This window comes from Borostomias antarcticus (genome assembly GCF_949987555.1).
Source record: "Borostomias antarcticus genome assembly, chromosome: 7".
Lineage (NCBI taxonomy): Eukaryota > Metazoa > Chordata > Actinopteri > Stomiiformes > Stomiidae > Borostomias > Borostomias antarcticus.
This window is the reverse complement of record NC_140240.1, coordinates 2,420,983-2,438,831: the sequence shown is the minus strand read 5'-3', so window position 1 is coordinate 2,438,831 and position 17,849 is coordinate 2,420,983. Positions and strand designations below refer to the sequence as shown.

Genomic DNA, 17,849 nt, shown 5'->3' with positions numbered 1-17,849 from the left:
GGCCTGATCTTTGGTTTTAACTTATTTTTATTGCACCAATAAAGGGATTACTAAAAGGTCAAAAAAGATTTCTCTCACCTTCATGAAGTTAACACAGTAGACTCTAAACACAGTAACCCAAATCTGAGGCAATTTGAATTGCATATTGTAGCTCTATGCCGTCTTGGAGAAAATAGCTAATATTGAGCATTTATATAATGTAGAATATGACCCGGCTGGTCGCGCCTGAGTGAGAGAGTGCACCCTGAGCGGCTTGTAAGTAGTGCTTCAATATGTATAAGCCCTTCCTGTGAAACAGTTTATATTATTATGCAAACGCAAAGAGCAATAGTTTAACATAGATTTTCAGAGCAAGGTAACCCCCCGCACGCTCCCATTATCTCCTCCAGCAGAATGGTCAAAGCATTGAGCCCAGTGAAATGTGAAAGCTGCCGTGGACTGTACTGTACAGTGGCTGTACGTTCTTCTGATGTGCGTGCGCGTGCGTGTCTGTGTGTGTGTGATGCTTCAGGCTATGCACTAACCCTTGATATCTGTCTCTTTTCATTTGTGGTTCATCTATACCTGTTCCACAACAAATGTACTGTCTGCTATGATAACTGAAATCCACTGTGCTAACTAGTTAATGGACGCACTCCTGGACCCTCTGCAGTTCACCTTCAGAGCAAACAGGTCTGCGGACGACGCAGTAAACATGGCCCTTCACTCCATTCTACAGCATCTGGAACACGCAGGCACCTACGTCAGGATCCTGTTTGTGGATTTCAGCTCTGCCTTCAACACCATCCTCCCGCTCACATTGGAGTGAATCACCCACTTCTTGTCCGACAGGAAACAGCACATGAAGTTGGGAAAAAAATGAGAGCAACACTGACTAATTAGTTTGCATGGGCCAGAGGAGGACGACAGGATGTTGTGACCCACACCAGCTTGTCCACCGGTCCAGCGAGAGACCCTGTCACTATCCAGGTAGAGGTAACGCACACCTCCAAACTCTCCCCCTCCCCACCTTGCAATGTTTTGGACTCCTGCCAACACACAGTACTAAATTAGGAAAAGTCTCTGAGAAGGAGAGATGAGAAGCACAGGATAGTACTTTTCTTAATTTGCATACGGCACTGTATTCACAAAAGATACAACTTTATACTCTGTGTGTGTGTGTGTGTGTGTGTGTGTGTGTGTGTGTGTGTGTGTTTGTGTGTGTGTGTGTGTATATATATACATATAGGTATAGAGTGGCCAGACGGAAGCCACTCCTCAGTAAAAGGCAGATTACAGTCCACTTGGCATTTGCCAAAAGGGACTTAAAGGACTCTCAGACAATGAGAAATAGAATGATTTGGTCTGATGAAACCAAGATGGAGCTGTTTGTCCTGAATGCCAAGCGTCATGTCTGGAGGAAACCAGGCACTGCTCATCACCTGAAGTATGGTGGTAGCAGAATCATTCTGTGGATGTTTTTCAGTGGCAGGAACTGGAAGACTAGTCAGGATTGAGGGAAAGATGAATGCAACAATGTACAGAGAGATCCTTGATGAAAACCTGCTCCAGAGCACTCTGGACCTCAGACTGGGGCGAAGGTTCACCTTCCAACAGGACAACGACCTTAAGCACACAGCCAAGATAACAAAAGAGTGGCTTGGGGACAAGTCTGTGAATGTCTTTGAGTGGCCCAGCCAGAGCCCAGACTTGAACCCGATCGAACACCTCTGGAGAGATCTGAAAATGGCTGCGCACCGACACTCCCCATCCAACCTGATGGGGCTTGAGAGGATCTGCAAAGAAGAATGGGAGAAACTTCCAGGCCAATGAGAAAAATCCAGCTGCCATCTTGAGATGGTTCACACAGCAAATCCAGGTACACTGTCTTACTTAACCAAGACCTCTGAAGGGTTAATTATGTAACTGCATAATGTAGCAACACCTCTAGTAATTACATTCTACATAGGAACTGACAGGGGGTGGGTTGTGATGTAATTACATGGTATTATGGTTTACTGGTATACAGTAGGTTGCTATATTATATTTCATGTGTTTCAGATACATTTTTGTTATAACATATAAGAACAGTGCAGTGTTTAATGTGGAATCTGCTCAAAATTGTGAGTGAATGGGAGGGGGAGGAGAGGACAGATTAGTGCAGAGAGTGAGGGGGGAGGGAGAGAGATGCCACTCCATGGGAGAGAGACAGAAGGTCAGCCATTTTTATAAAGGTCAGTGCACTATCCTCCAGCATTAATGCATTGGGTGCTGACAGAGGTTGCATTTGTATGAGGGGGATATGATGCAGGGACATATCAGCATCAAAGTATTTATCTATTACAGCTTTGGGTTTGGGCTCTGAATGAAAGTAAAGCTAACAAACTAAATTATCTCCTAACGACAATCCAAGACATCCACTGACTTTCATTATTAATAGGATGTGGGGAAAATAGATGATGCAAACTAGCTGAAGAGACTTGAATTGAAGCATTCAGATGTAGAACCATATACTGTATGTGCCCTTTACATTTACAGTTGTGTTACTAATCTCAGTATCTTCTGACTTTTACATCAGAAGAGGGTAAAATGCATAGCACTACATAGTACATTGGGTACTTGCAAGTGATTTACCATATCATTCACAAAACAGGGGCGCTGCTAGAAATGTTGGGCCCTATGAAAGAATATAATATTAGGCCCGCCAAATCTAGACCTTACAATGATGATGATAATAATAATAATAATAATAATAATAATAGTGGTTTATGGGGGCCCATGGCAGTGCAGGGCCCTTGGAATCATCCTAACATTTACCCGCCTTATGACTTCCCTAATCTAAAATATTATTATTATGGTCTATACATCTGTTACTGATCAAGCGCTCCCCCAAAAATCAAAACGCACATATATGGTTATTCGTCCATTGGCCTCAATTATTAAGATGTGATTTATTTTCCTAACACATCCTAATCAAAGGGGAAACGTGTGAAAGTAGACTTCATTATGTAATTGTTGACTGTGCATTTCTATTTATTCTCTTTACTATAGTGCTTTTAATAATGTATTTGGCTACAAAGATAAAACATACTATTGAAATCACTGGAAGATTTATATATAAAAAAAAAAAAATTTGACGTTTTTTTTTTTGTAGATGTAATGTCTGTTCTCCTAAGATATGAATGTCCCATGATGCCTACATGTTATGTAGGTTTCTCTGGTTGGAATTCAAACTCTAGAACTTTATATACATCGTGCAGCTTTAGTGGAATAAGAGCTGAGCTTGCACCCACACTTTCTAATGTTAAGAACACTTCAGTGATTAGCTGTTCTAATGTTAAGAACACTTCAGTGATTAGCTGTATCAAGGCTGGTCCTCTAGTATGAGGTGTCCCCTCCTGAGAAAAGCATTGGTGAAGATTATCTCAAAGCAAGACCGATGTAGCCACAGAGGACCCTCTTCTCCACAGAGATCCAGATTGTCACAGTTAGCTACCGAGACTGTAGATCACAGGCCTGGTGTTTGAGTGTCGTCACGGTAGCTATTGCTGCTGTGTATCTAATAGTTCTGTTACCATGTGTCAAATGGGGCATGCCTGATTAAACATTCACCTCAGGGTGCTAGATGGTGTAATCATGTGGATTCCCCTTTCATCAAAAAGGGGAATCCAGAAAGAGACATTAATTAATCAATGGTCAGAGGGTTTAAAGATTCTGTTTGATGCCGTTAATTTAAGCCGCCAGATTAAAAAGGAAAAAGTTCAAAATGGCGCGTGCTCTCTGTAGTCAGAGTGTGAAGGACAGTGAGGGGGGAGAGGTAGCTACCTATACTTGACTAAACTGGCTGCCAAACCAAACTGCTAGCATACTGTAAACACTGATGTGATTCCCAGACCAAAATGATTCATATATTACAGTACATCCCAGCTACTGTACCATTGTATGTTTCAAGCATGCCTATTCTATGCCAACTGAACAAGTTACAAACATGACAACACACCATGACATAAAGTTATCTGTCCTCCGGGTATGGAAACAAACTGAAGCACAGCTGTTAAAAAGAGCTCCAGTTAACCACTTGATAGACATGTCTTAGCTTGAGGAGGATTAAAGGTGCAATACTGCGGAAGACAGATTGTTCTGGTAGAGTGGGGGAGGAATGGAAAGACGGGTCAACAAGTCACTTCACTCAAGCAGTTTGATTGACAGTGGACGTCTCAACCAACTAAGTCTCAATTGGGAATCTGCTCATGTTGCCATACTAGCCTGGCCTTCCACATGGGTATATGACAGTATAGCAGCAGCAGCACCTATGTATATACTGTATCTCCTCTCTGGTAAAACCATGTGGATGATTCTGAGGTCAGGCTGACCCCCGGTCACCGCGAGGTCAGTGTTTAATGAAAGCATGTCCTGTCTGACTTATGGGGTCCTGGCCTGCATGCAGTATGACACCCAGTCGCCACAGGAGAAAATGGGGTTGCTCGGGGTTAATCAAGTGCAATTTCTCTCTCTGCTTTCGATATGGTATTACCTGCTCCGTTTGAGGCTGGACCATGATTTTGTCTGGAAGGCCCATACACTCTGTTGCAGCTTTTTCTGGCCTCATCCCAATGTTCAGTTCAGAACATTGGGATTTCCCTCAGCACACAATACATGAGTTGTATTGTTATCGGCGTTCTTACCAACACAAGCTGTTTAAAGGTACAGTCTGTAATTCTATAATAATGTGTGCAGATAGTGTCCATAAATCTGCCAACTCTAATTGAATCATAAAGTCCAAACACTTTATATTTGCATGAGTCATAAATCATTGCACGTATTGGAGCTTACAATTCAACTAAATTGGGAGCATCTCAGAGGGGCTATCATTAGAACACCCATGTCCTATTCTCTCTCCCTCTATTTCTCTCTCCCCCTCCCTCTGTCCATCTCCTTTTCCCCCTGCTCTTACTCTTTCTTTCTCTCCTACCTCTCTTCCTTTCCTTACTCACTCTCTCTCTCTCTCTCTCTCTCTCTTTCTCCGATAAGTCCTTTACTTTGTCTCCACTGTGTCTTGAGAGCAGTCCTAGGCTGTGCGAGTGTCTGGTGTTAAGGCTGACCTCTCCTGAGGCCAGGCCTGGTTTGGAACATCTCCCATGGTGGAATTAGCAGGGGAGTTCCGTCTCACAGAGAGGGTAACCGAGTCTCCAGCCCACTGGGATCACTGCATGTGTTCTCTCTGGCGTCTGACAGGTCCGCACCATGGACCCTCTTGAGCCTAATCAGTGTGTCTGAGAATAGAGGCACAGTTGACAGGCTGTCAAAGAAAAAAGGGTATTTAAAAAAAAAAATCTGGGAAATATTATTTTTCTTGGGTAATTACCACACCAGCTGCTTAAATGTTTTTACATGCCATCAAGATGGCTTCAGTCGAACAAGAACGACACAAGGAAGGAGGCTGAAGCAATCTGTTCTTACTGTGCTTTTGCAAAAATTGGTATGCTCTCTTTCTCTTTTTTCCTGTTGGCCAGGAAACTGTGACTGTTAAACAGAAGGCAGATATTTAGAGGCTTGGAAGAACATGTGCAGAGTAGAATGTGTACGGTTGAATATGAGTTGTATTGTAGGCTATGTACTGCACTGTGAATACCATGGTTTTTTAAGAGATGTTCACAGAATACTGTACATGCAATCAAGGTCTTAACTTTAAATAGCATACTGTTTTTTTCCTGGTACACGTTTTCAGTGCCTCCTCAAAGAATCTCTCAAAGACGAAAAGGAGCAAGAGTTGTCTGCACTGTTTTGCTGTTAAAGGAGCATAGAACTGAATGAAATGCTTGCATAGGGGGAGTTTCGGGGAAAACGGTAAATAGATATATAATAATATTTTCTGAATTTTTCTGAGCACAGGGGTAAGAAGGCCAAAGCACAAGTCAAAGCCATCTTTACACTGTAGCCAGGTTTCGCATTTTACTATACACTGCATGGGGTAACTTTCACAGATCAACCATATGCCACCTTGAATAGGAAAACGGGCTTCGGAGAAACATTCAGCAAGATTTTTTTGTTTGCATATGTGGAGATATGTGGTAACACACAGACTTTTATTTGTTTGAACTGTATGTGAACTGTCTGGTTGGCACCGTCTCCTGTCAATTGGCTGGAAATTTCCTTGGAAGCGGGATTTTCTCACGAGAGGCTGATGTCTTCCGTTCAGTCGCGCGCGGGAAGAAGTAAAAAGCTCGCGACGGACGGAGAGCAGAGAGTTTGAGAAAGGCATGGCGATCCTGTGGGATTTCGTGGCGTATCGCCGAGTTCGGAGTTTGAAGTGTTGTTAACCAGTTAGTTGCGACAGTGTCAAGATTTAGAGCACAAAATTGGAGAAGAGGACGAGTATGGAGATGAAGAGACTGACTTTCGGTTGTACACAGTGAACTACCGTGAGCTAGCTAGCTACGTGCGCACAGCACTAACGTTAGGTCAGTGAACAGTATTAGCTACCTAGCCAGTTTAGCTAGCTAGTTCCAGGTTTTCGGTGACGGGGACTACAGAGTGCAACGGGGATTGCTACAAGCAAGCAGGACTGCAGTTGCCCGTCCAGCTCTTATTCATCATCCAGCCAGGCAGCATCAACCTGGCTCCGTTCGGCCACCAGCGGTGACACTCAGGTGACACTTTAAAAAAAAAAAAAATATTGCTGACATCGGGCGGGCGCATTTCCGAGGCTCTACCAACGGTCTCGCAGACGAGAGAGACATTCTGGGAGCATTAAAGGAGCGGACTCACATTGGTGGCCCGTCGGCGAGATTACTTTTCTCAAGTTTAGGGTTAAGGTTAGGGTTAGGGTTAGCCCTTTTCAGTCCTGTAGTCGCATGCTCGCTCATGCCAGACAACAGTCCTTTCACCCTCCGTTAAATAACTTATTTAGCGTTTTGTCCGAGTGAATTTATTTTTCCGAGGTAGTCTTCTTCTGTGGTGGTGGCGGTGTTTTGAAGCTTCAAAGAGACCACCACCACCACAGAAGAAGACTACCTCGGAAAAATAAATTAACTCGGACAAAACGCATCTAGAAATAAGTTATTTAATGGTAGCGCCGAGGCTTCAAAAGTTTTGGAAAGTTTTGACACAATACTGAAAACCAAACAGCAAGTGCACTAAAACAGCATGAAGCAAAATAGCAGAAAGTTCTACTGGAGTTGTTGTGAGCCTGACATCCCATGTGAAATCAACCCAGACTCAAAACACAAAGCAAAGACACTTTATCAGGATTCAGCTAATTAGATTCATGAAAATGTGTCTGGTAAAAGCAGATTGCCATAGGTAATTACTAGTGCAGATTCGAAGATATTACACTGCAGCTGCTATTTCTGTCTCAGGGCTAGAGGTTCAACGGGAGGCAGAGACAGTGAATCTGCATTGTGATTACATACACATGCAGTCATTTGCATACACAGGGCACAGGAAATTGTCCAATTTACTAATTTAGTAATTTAATACAAAACTTAAAAACATAACTTACAGTAAACTAATGTACATTTCACTTCCACATGTGAGGATGATGCTATATAATATGTGGAGTGGGAATCACCAATCCCATGTACGTCATGTGTAGAAACATTGTTATTTTGCTCTTGGTGGTCATGTGATCACTTTTAAGGCCATAAACTCCCTGTGTGCTAGTTCATTGTATTTAGTTGTAGGTGCACATTGAATCAGTAATTCATGACACAGTGTGGTATATATCCAAAATACTGTACCACAGGTTGTGCTGCGGTCATAGCATAACCCATGGTATAGTCAGGCGATATACCACAACCCTCGACTGAGTTATTGTCTGTTACATCATCGGGAAACATTATGGGATAAACACTGACTATGTCAATATCTTTTAAATAGATTTTAGTGAACTCAGTAACTTGGTGATTATATTCCAAGGAGGAACAGTGATGACATCCATGGGTTTGGAACTGTAAGCGGTCTAGAGCGGAAGCGCGATGACGCATCGCATAATCATCCGGTCTGGACCGGAAGACGAACAAGGAGTGCATTCACAGGTGTGACATTCAGAAGTTTTTGGAAACATTGTAGCAAGGGACATCCTAGAATGCCAACACAAAATGTTTGCAGCGTACAGTATCAGATGAGTTTGTGGGGATGCTGCTGCTCTCTAGAAAATACAGCCGAATTATTAGCTACACATAGATAGAAAGCTAGCTACTTATCTAACGTGGCACAGTAATAAGTATAACTGTATAGAGGTCTTACCCGTGGTAAGCTATATACAACAGCTCTTAACCAAATAACCAAATCAGACTGCAAGTTCGGAGCTACCCGTTGAATAATAAACCTTTATTCAAATCCTTTATTCCCGGGCCCTGTGCAACCTGGGGGATAGTAATTCCATGTTCAAACGTCCGTGTAACAAGGAGGTTGTATTCCGGCTTGTCCTCTCAGCCTGCTCTGTTCACTGGAGACTGTATCTGATGACCTCCAGTGACATTGTGGAGCCACTGCATGTATGTTAAGGTCTTTCCAGTCAGGAGTCTGATCGCCAAGAACAGTCCTTTTTACACTCTAAGCATTGTGTTAAATGTCAAGAAGCTCCAGCAAAACCCATTAGCCTATGTTTCTGGGCCCCCTGCATGTATGTCTTTAATAAGGCCATAAATTGATACATTTAAGGGGGAAGATTCACAAACGCCTGCTGCGTTCTCTGGATGCATTTCACGATGTTAGTTCTCTGACACACTGCAGGGCGGCTAGCAGTAGCTACAGTAAGCTACCTACAGACGGCTCCGTTTATGAGTTATGCGTCCACGCGTGGGTGGCGAGGCTTCGTGTGTATTAGTATTCATGAGCATTTGTCTCAGAGAACGTCGGCAGGGTTTCTGTGTCTATGCTCACAGGCTAGCAACAGAAGTGGGTTTGCACTTAAGAGGTTAACACAGGCCCTCCTGCAAAGACAGAAATGCACACACACTCACACCAGTACTTGGATATCCATACAGCTGCTAGCGAGGACACAAGGGGATCAGCTTTCCTTGCTCTTAGACAGACGGTAGGGAGACAAAACCCAACTGCTCAACAACTCACACATATATACTGTATACACACACACATACCCTGTACACAAATGGACACACCCGCTCGCAGATGCACACATTCACTGCTCTGAATATAATAGGTGCACATGCACACAAATATACACACACACATTGAGACAATGTTATTTCTTAAAAACATAACATCTTACTTGTTTTTCACAGTGTAGCTATGCTTTGGATTTTCCTAAACGTAATTAATAGTGCAAAGTTCCATTATGAATGTTGAAGAAGAGCGCCACCTATGGGCTGTGAACTTGTGAAAGAGATGCCATTTTAAAGTGGAAGCAGCAGTCAGATGAACAATATGGAAACGGCCAACCATCCACCTGCTTCCATTGGTAATACTCTAATGCTGCCCTCAGTGGACTTGTTAAGAAGACAGTTCAGGAGAGTGTTCCAGACGGTACAGCTGTTGAACATCCCAGAGGTTTATGGGCGTGTGCTCACTCCGGGGCTGCTGGAGTCCCTGATGGAAAGAGGCAGTCTTTATGGGTCTGCTCTTGCTGGTCCATGAGAGGGGTGGGCTGACTGACAGACTGGGTGAAGGCTGATCAAGAGATGTGCCAAGCCTGTCTGGACCGGGGGTAGTCCGAAGCTGTCCATGGCTGACAGAAACAAAGTTGTTAATTGTATAATGCCAGACAGGGACTGATGTGTCTCAGGTTGTTCTTACGATTTGTGTCTCAGTGGAGTTGTTGCGTCAAGTTTTGTGAGGATGGCACGTTTTTTTACACATTTTATCGGAGAGAACAGACTTGATTAGTCCTTGATGAGTACACCTTTGTTTGTATGTCACAATCAAATAACTGATGAAGCCATGAAGACAAAAGCAAGTCTTTGCTAATATTGTATGGTTGCATTATGGGCCGTTAGCAATTATTCTCCAGTCCTTGAAACACATTTTCATTATAATAGGGAAGAAATTAATTGAATGAGAGTTGAGAAGACAATATAGTCGTCTCAACTCATTAAATTCCTTTCTTCCCTGCGACCAACATAGTTGTCTTAGTATTACTGGGAAACATTCTTAGTGAAGAATGTGTTTTGCCTTGGCACGCCACAATGCCTGGTCCCCAAACTGCTATCTAAAAGCTACTGTAGTCAACAGCTGAAGGCCAAACTTCCATAGTTAGAATGTCTAATTGCATTATCTGAAATGTCAGCGAACATTTGGATTGAAAAGGCATAAGATATTTTGTTTAGAATGCTCTGACCATCATTCACAAGACAATTTGTGAGATTGTGTGAAACGTGTTATTATTAAAAGGATGTTGCACCAGAAAAAGTGGTTCCACCACCACAGAGAAATCCATTACCCACCGATTTAGTATTCTCTGCTTAGAGCAAAATGTGATATTAAAGGTGCAGTAGGCAGTTTGTGATTTCCTGTTAGACTTATGCCTACCACACACTAGAAGTGAATCCAGTACATGTAATATTTCATTTCATTTTTAATACATAATTTGCAAACATTTCTAAAAACATTTGTTCACTTATGTCATGATGTGTGTGATTGATGAGAAGAAAAAAAAAAAATCAACTTTGGAATAAGAACAAAAACAAAAATTGGAAAAAGTTAAAGGACAATGCTCGTTTTTGACAACCTGGACCTTATTTACGACATATTATAAGACGTTTGACTCACCGAGATCACTTTGGTGTAGTTCGGAGGCCTGTAGAAGAAATGTAAAATCCAGCGCGAGCCAGTATATCCATGTAATGGCGGTGATCGGGGCAACGAGAATGCAGCTTATAAAAATCTATTTTCTGCCGCGAAACGGTTGTTTTCATCAATCTGTCTTCATGAATCGCTAGTTGTGCTTACATAGAGAGCATAGGCCTGTTGTGGTATTTCCCATGCCTCTGTAATATGATCTTTAGACACGTCGTTAGACACGAAATAGCTTCCTCACTTGCTCCAGCACGCATGCGCACAGCGTGCTGGAGCAACGATTGCGCGCTGTGCGCATTAGTGCTGGAGCAAGTGAGGAAGCTATTTCGTTTCGAAAGACATTTCTAAAGATCATAGCATGTGAAAACCACAACAGTTATGCTCTATGTAAGCACAACTAGCGATTCATGAAGACAGATTGATGAAAACAACCGTTTCGCGGCAGAAAATAGATTTTTAGAAGCTGCATTCTCGTTGCCCCAATCACCGCCATTACATGGATATACTGGCTCGCGCTGGATTTTACATTTCTTCTACAGGCCTCCGAACTACACCAAAGTGATCTCGGTGAGTCAAACGTCTTATAATATGTTGTAAATAAGGTCCAGGTTGTCAAAAACGAGCATTGTCCTTTAAGGGGTGTGAGTACTTTCTGGTTAGCACTGTACAAAAGTCTGGCACCCTCTCATATATTTGACATATTGAAAGAATCAAATACAAAAGTACATGTACATAATAAAGACAATGTGTTGTCATAGACTATACGGTTTTGCAAAGACTGGGATCGCTAGGCAGGTAGGTAGCTTGAGAAGCAGGTACAGGTAGACCATCCAATCATTTCAAGTTGGCAACTCGAAATGATTGAATGCACTTATTACAGTCCTGCGACTTCCACAGATTACGGATTTATTTAATTTCAGTGTCAGAGTATGTTATTTATTGATGGATGTAAAGAAAATAGCAAAAAAATATAACAAAAAGTCCTTCTGATCCAAACTGCTTTCTGCACCTTTAATGTTAGTTATCTTGGCTCTGAATGAATTGGAACTTTCATGCAACTACAAAAGTCACTTTTGCTGTTGCAGTTTAAAAGTAAATATCTCCCCTCTCCACCACAACCTCCCCTGACTCCGCCCCAGGACACCATGTCATTACCCCAATGCAGAAGCCTCCTGTGGGGATAGAGGGAGGAAATGATAACCCAGTCTGGTGGTCTAAGATGAGTCTTGGCTGGGGCTGGAGCAATTTGTTTGTGAGCGGCAAGCCCATCCCACACAAGTAAACCAATGGATGGAGGGCACCATAACTCCCAGCAGCCCTAGAGAGACATCACCCCATCTCAAGGCCCATGTCCATATGTTCTGGCGACAGGCCATTCCCAGCTCTCAGCAGGACCTGATCTGACAAGCTTTAGAGCCTGGGTTAGATCCTGTAGTGTTTCTAACAGAGAAATACCCAATAAAGCAGAGCAGCTTGTCTGACTTGCAGAGAGACAGTGCATCGAAATAATGACCCCTGGTGCTTTAGCTTCCCGACGTTTTAAAGAGGGAGTGGAGAAACATTGAAATCTATTACACATTGAATCATTTTACTGCCTCACTCCAAGAGGACATAAAACATCCATCTTGTCTGTGGCTCACTGTACCCGTTGGGTAAAAGCAACTGGTTAGTATTTTTGTGGCATATCGTTTTTCACCTGATGTAACCAGGAATGCCCAAAACATGCTAACGCTTTCCTAGCTAATGCTTATTTCATATGCCAGAGCATTTATTTAATGCTCTGGCATAAAAGACATCTAATTTCCATCACAGAATACTGGTCTTCAGGGTTTCCCTGCAACTCAGCATCATCTCACCAATATGACATATATGACAAGGGCCTGTGTGCCCAACAGTTAAAAACATCCTTGCTGTATTTTTAGCTTTATGGTTCACATACAGTGGCGGCTGGTGACTCAAAAAACTGAGGACAGGAGGAAGAGAGTAGCTTAGTTAGTCAGGGACTTGCAGCTACTGGGGTTTGGGGAGGGGGTTAGTTAGGTAGACTAGCTTGCCTCTCTTTACCTAGTTGTTTTGTTAAGTTCAATTGTTTGGCATACTTCCGCCAGGCTCCTAGATCTGGTTCCTGAGGTATTTTGTGTTATTTTGTGTTCTCCTGCTCCTTTGCTAGCCCCTGTTAATGTTGCTTGAATACACTTTACTTTACTGCACCGATACCCCTTGTGTTGTGTCCTTTATTTTCTCCAGTGCACTCAAGGTCCTATTTTATCGTTCTAGTTACCACTGTGTGCTGCCCAGGATGCCCTAGACCTAGCAGGGCTGTAACAAGATGTTTCTGCTACATTTGAACTAGCATATGCAAATGATTGCTTTCTGAAAATCATGGCAGTTGTTCACAATTCTTGTTTTCGGTTTGTTCATCAGTACGTTGTTAAACATTGATGTTGTAAATGTGTGCAGCTTCAGAAGCATGACCGGGAGGGCGAGGATGCCCCTGCCACATGGAGGACGGAGGAAGAGATGGCTGCAGAGGCTGCGGAACTGAGGGAACAGCTCGGCTAGATTCGACAGTGCTATTTAATCTACTGTGTGTTCAAAGTTGTTCTTTCTACTCTGCCATGATCAATTGTCATTCACTTACAGTGTATACAGTATATAAACCATAAGAAGATGTATGTTGACCAATTATTCTCTATTGTAAGCTACATATAATACAGCCTAAACAGACAGTGGGTGGTGAAACTATCCTTGTGGGATGTTAGAACATTGTGAGACGTAATTTCTGGCAATATAATTCTGAATCCTGTAACATCTCAAGGAGTTCCATTTGGGTAATACCTTTTTTGGTGCTCCTAGTGGGAAATAGGTTATTTGAATACTGTGAAATAGTACGTTTTTTTTGGAATTCCAGTGTTAAATTGTGTTCTTTCAACTGGTTCATAAAAATGCATGTGTATTGTAACAAAGATGTTTAAAATAAAGAAAGTGGGACATTACTTTGTCTTGTATTGGAATCTTTTTTCCCCTAATCCTGTGACTAATGCAATGCTATGTCAGGCTGTGAGCCTGTCTGCTTGTCATCAACACTTCCATTGCTGGAATTCATTGGATTGAAACCCTGACAACTGAAATCGATCTATTCCTGGTTGTTGTGGCTGACAAATAGCACAGCACAAGCTACATTGACTCATTATTTTATCAATAGTGAACTAAAATGTCAATCTTGCCATTAACTCAGCAGGAAGAGAAAATAGAATTATACAATTGAAATACAATGTGTGAGTGCCCATGGCTCTCTGAGGTGATCAAGTTATAAAAGGTTCCATTAATTTTAAACAATATTATGAAGCATGAATGATTCTTAAAGGGTAATAATTCAAATAGTCTGGGGAGGATATCTATCAATTGTGGGTATGGTGAAATGAACAGCTTCTGTTCCTGGCTGGCCTTCGCGAGTCCAGTTCTTCCTTTGAATATCCCTTTCAATGTATAAGTCACTGGTGGTAATGTGAAATAATTAGCAGTCACATATTTGAATAGGATGTCGTTAAAACATATTGAATATAATTAGCTATCGGAGGTAGAGCTTTAAATAAATTGCACATGCTATGGACTAGAATTCCAATTAAAATGCACGTCCAGTTTATTTAATGGATGACTTGGAAGGCACTTATTTACCAAGGTACAGTGTAATTACATTGCAGCCAAGGTTTTAGGGCCTAATGACTCTCTGTATCACTCATAAGGCACAGCTGAAACAATAATATGAATCACTTGAGATTAGTTTCTTTAAACTTATTTGACTAATGTCTTGTTTGTGCCAAGAGAGGCTGTTTTATGGCAAAGGAGTTTTTAACAATGATTTACATAATCGGAGTGCCCCTCCAATGGCTTGGATTCATGCATTACTGAAAAACATCCAGATTCATCTAAAAGTTGTGGATTGCTATGGATCACCAGGGAAGCATTGTAGTAGTTGTCAACATTGGAGACCTTACACAGATTTGCACAGAGACGTGACCAGAGACTATAGAGCTAACCTAATGGACGCTACCTCCATTACCCCCATTACAGTGCGAGTGATGTCCTGCTAATGTTCCCTTTCCTCTGTGTGTGAAGCAATCGCCAGCATTCTGAGTACAGATTGTGAAAGCTCTACAGGTGAAGACACAACCCCATTATGAGTTGTTTACAGTATGTGTTCAGTCCATACCTCTGCTAAATGCATGTCTGGTATGTCCCGACTCCAGTCCAAATGTGCAAGGATGCATGGGGGATGCAGGACTTCCGAATATTCACTCACAGAGTAACAATGTGATGTGGGTTTGAAAGGGCTTCAGTGGGCCTCAGCTTTTCATTAATGGATCCAAGACGAAAGTGAAAAATACTGGATGCAGTCCATTCTGTTTCCTTGTTAGTCATAGCTGATGATGCACTGGTATTGTTTCACAACTATATAAGTCATGTTTTGCTGTTGTTTTCTTTTTCAGATATGAAACTACAATAATGTAACAAAAGTTCCCATTCAATTCAGTCTTAGTGTGTCAAATTATATTCATGCTTTATGACTGTACAGAACCCATCAAATGAATATAATGATAAACATTTCAAGTAATGGAGCACAAAATGTCACTTGCACGTGAAGAAATTGATTCCTACTGTAGCAAACCATTCCCTGTGGTCTATCAACTGAAAACTATTTTTAAGCCAATGATTTCGTACTTATTTCTGCATGGAATTTGATATGACATGGTTTGTGTATAAAGGCAGGTGCTATGTCAAAGTACCCTATGCCATGGGCGGAAAAAACAGACAGCACACACAATTCACAGTGTGTTTATACTCAACAAAAATGTAAAGAATTTAATTAAAACCTCCATCCCTCTGGGTTCTGAATCATAGCTGGTTATAGTATAGGAAAGAGAACAGGAAAAACTAAATGAATTCCCAAATATATCTTCAAAGCTGCTTAAATTAATTAAAAATACATTCTGTTACAGGAGATTGGGAAGGGTCCAAGGGGGCCCTATAACGTGGCTGTTTGCCTGTGGCTTAGAAAATGAAGCGATTATGTAAGCATCATAGACCCCATTTAGACTTGGTTTTAGAATGTGTTTTGAACGATCAAATTCAAGAGTTGGAAAAACTCTTACTACGTTCATTAGTTCTTCAAACATCTTCACTTGCTTTCATGCACACTTTTTTCAATCTGCTCGAAGGCTTACCGACTGATTATTGATTTGATACTACATACGAACACAAGTGGCCAGCTGGACACATTTGGAGACGCATGATAGACAAAGGGGGGAAACGATGATGCGTCTCGCTGTCCACTTGTGATCTGATCGTCAAAAACACATTTTTTAAACCAAGTCTAAATAGGGTCATAGAGCTGGCCTTTGCCACGGGCGCTGACTGTGGCTCTTACAGGACATAATGCCAATAGGGTGTCAGCACCCTGTCCACTGCGTTACACACTACAACACTACAACATTAAAGGTAAACTAGCAGAGAATGACAACTCGGCTAAGATGGGGGAAGGAGAGAGAGAGAAAGAATGGGATGAAAGTACAAAAAGGCTCTGTACTCCCCAAATGCACAGCGAGACACCAAACTCCAACATAATAAGCTCTCAAACTTAAGTCTTTCAATAAATAGCTACCCCTTTGTTCATTTTCACAATCAACATTTTCTTTTGTCTCATTCAGTTAGTGTCAGTTGAGAGAATAATGACCATATTTGGTGAAATATTCAAATACGGCATACTGGCTACCCCTACTGCTCCATGCACTCGACTTGTTTGAATGAATATTAAAGGATAGCTGAATCCACACAAAGTAGTACTTATACCACCACCGCACAGTGTCACCCGTACCCCTAGAAGCTAAAAGGAATGGGACACACTACCCTACGCGGGAATGCGCAAAATGTAGGGGTAAGGTCAAGAGATAGGGCTAAGGGGGTGTATTGGGATTGGGCCAAAGACTCACTGCCTCAAGACACCGCAGTAAGAGAAGACTTTCTCTGGAGGCATACAACAATTGATCTTATTTTATCCAGACGGAATGTGTTTACGTCTGTTTACGACCATGCAGTGTTCTGATTTGCATTAATGTTTGCGACAGTGCAGGGCACAGCAAGTGAATTGTGTCGGTTTGCTGGATCGGATGCATTCTCGGATGCATTCTCACTGCAAACAAACCACCCTCTCTAAGTGGTCTCAGTCCTGTTAGTTTGATCACCGTACTCAGTATTGCCTTCGTCATCTGTAGCAGAGGTTATGCATGAGGCAGTTTCTCATGAATCCATGTAGTTCTTTAAAATTCAGCTGATGAAGGGTTTTAATGTTCCTTTTCTTTAAAAATAGCGTCCATTATTAAAGCTATGTGAACTCTAATCCCTATCTGGCATGTTAAATCCTCTTATCTGTAGAGAAGTGCTGAGGCAGCCAAACTGTTCAGTAGAGGTACAGAGGGGCCTTTATCTCTGAGACTCGTGCAGTAGTCTAGTTTCCAAATGAGCAAGAGGTCAGTCGTAGAATGAGGTCCATTGTTGCCACGGTGGTGGGTTGTAGCCTCTTCAGTACAAGCAAATTGTGTATTGAAATGTGTAACTCCAGGTAATGTAATTGCCAAGAGATAATGTAATAAAATGAAACATTCTTCTATTCATAATGTAATAACACTAGATAATGTGACCTGAAATTCTATTTTAATATTGTTGTTCCCCATTTCAAAAGCATTTGCTTTGTTGGGCCCATTTGAATATGAACCCATTTTGAATGAATGAATGACTGAATAAATGGTTTTTCGGTTACACACATTTTAAAGAACTCTTATGTTGTGTGACTGTCACAAACAAAAATCATCATACAGTACATGTTTACATCAATCTAAATTCACTCAAAACATTTCACAAAATCAACTGAAAAAGGAATAGGCTGAAGCCCAAAGCTTATTATTGATTGATTGATTGATTGATTGATTTTATTATGGATTTGGCAGACAGTAAAAATCCAAGGGAAAATAAAAGTGAAACACTTATTTCCAGCACAGTCCCCAATGGCTTAAAACAGGACAGATAGTCACACATAACATCCATAAACCCCCCTA

General features: G+C 41.8%; 1 protein-coding gene across 1 annotated transcript in view; it reads left to right on the top strand.

The window, feature by feature from the left end:
- The window catches only part of fhit (fragile histidine triad diadenosine triphosphatase), a 178,069-nt gene extending 164,532 nt beyond the window's left edge, over window positions 1-13,537 (top strand). The window contains exon 7 of the mRNA XM_084441054.1: window positions 13,198-13,537. Coding sequence (XP_084297180.1) covers window positions 13,198-13,299 — 102 coding nt within the window. The 3' untranslated portion in view covers window positions 13,300-13,537. The remainder of the gene's footprint in view (window positions 1-13,197) is intronic.
- Window positions 13,538-17,849: the final 4,312 nt, after the last annotated feature.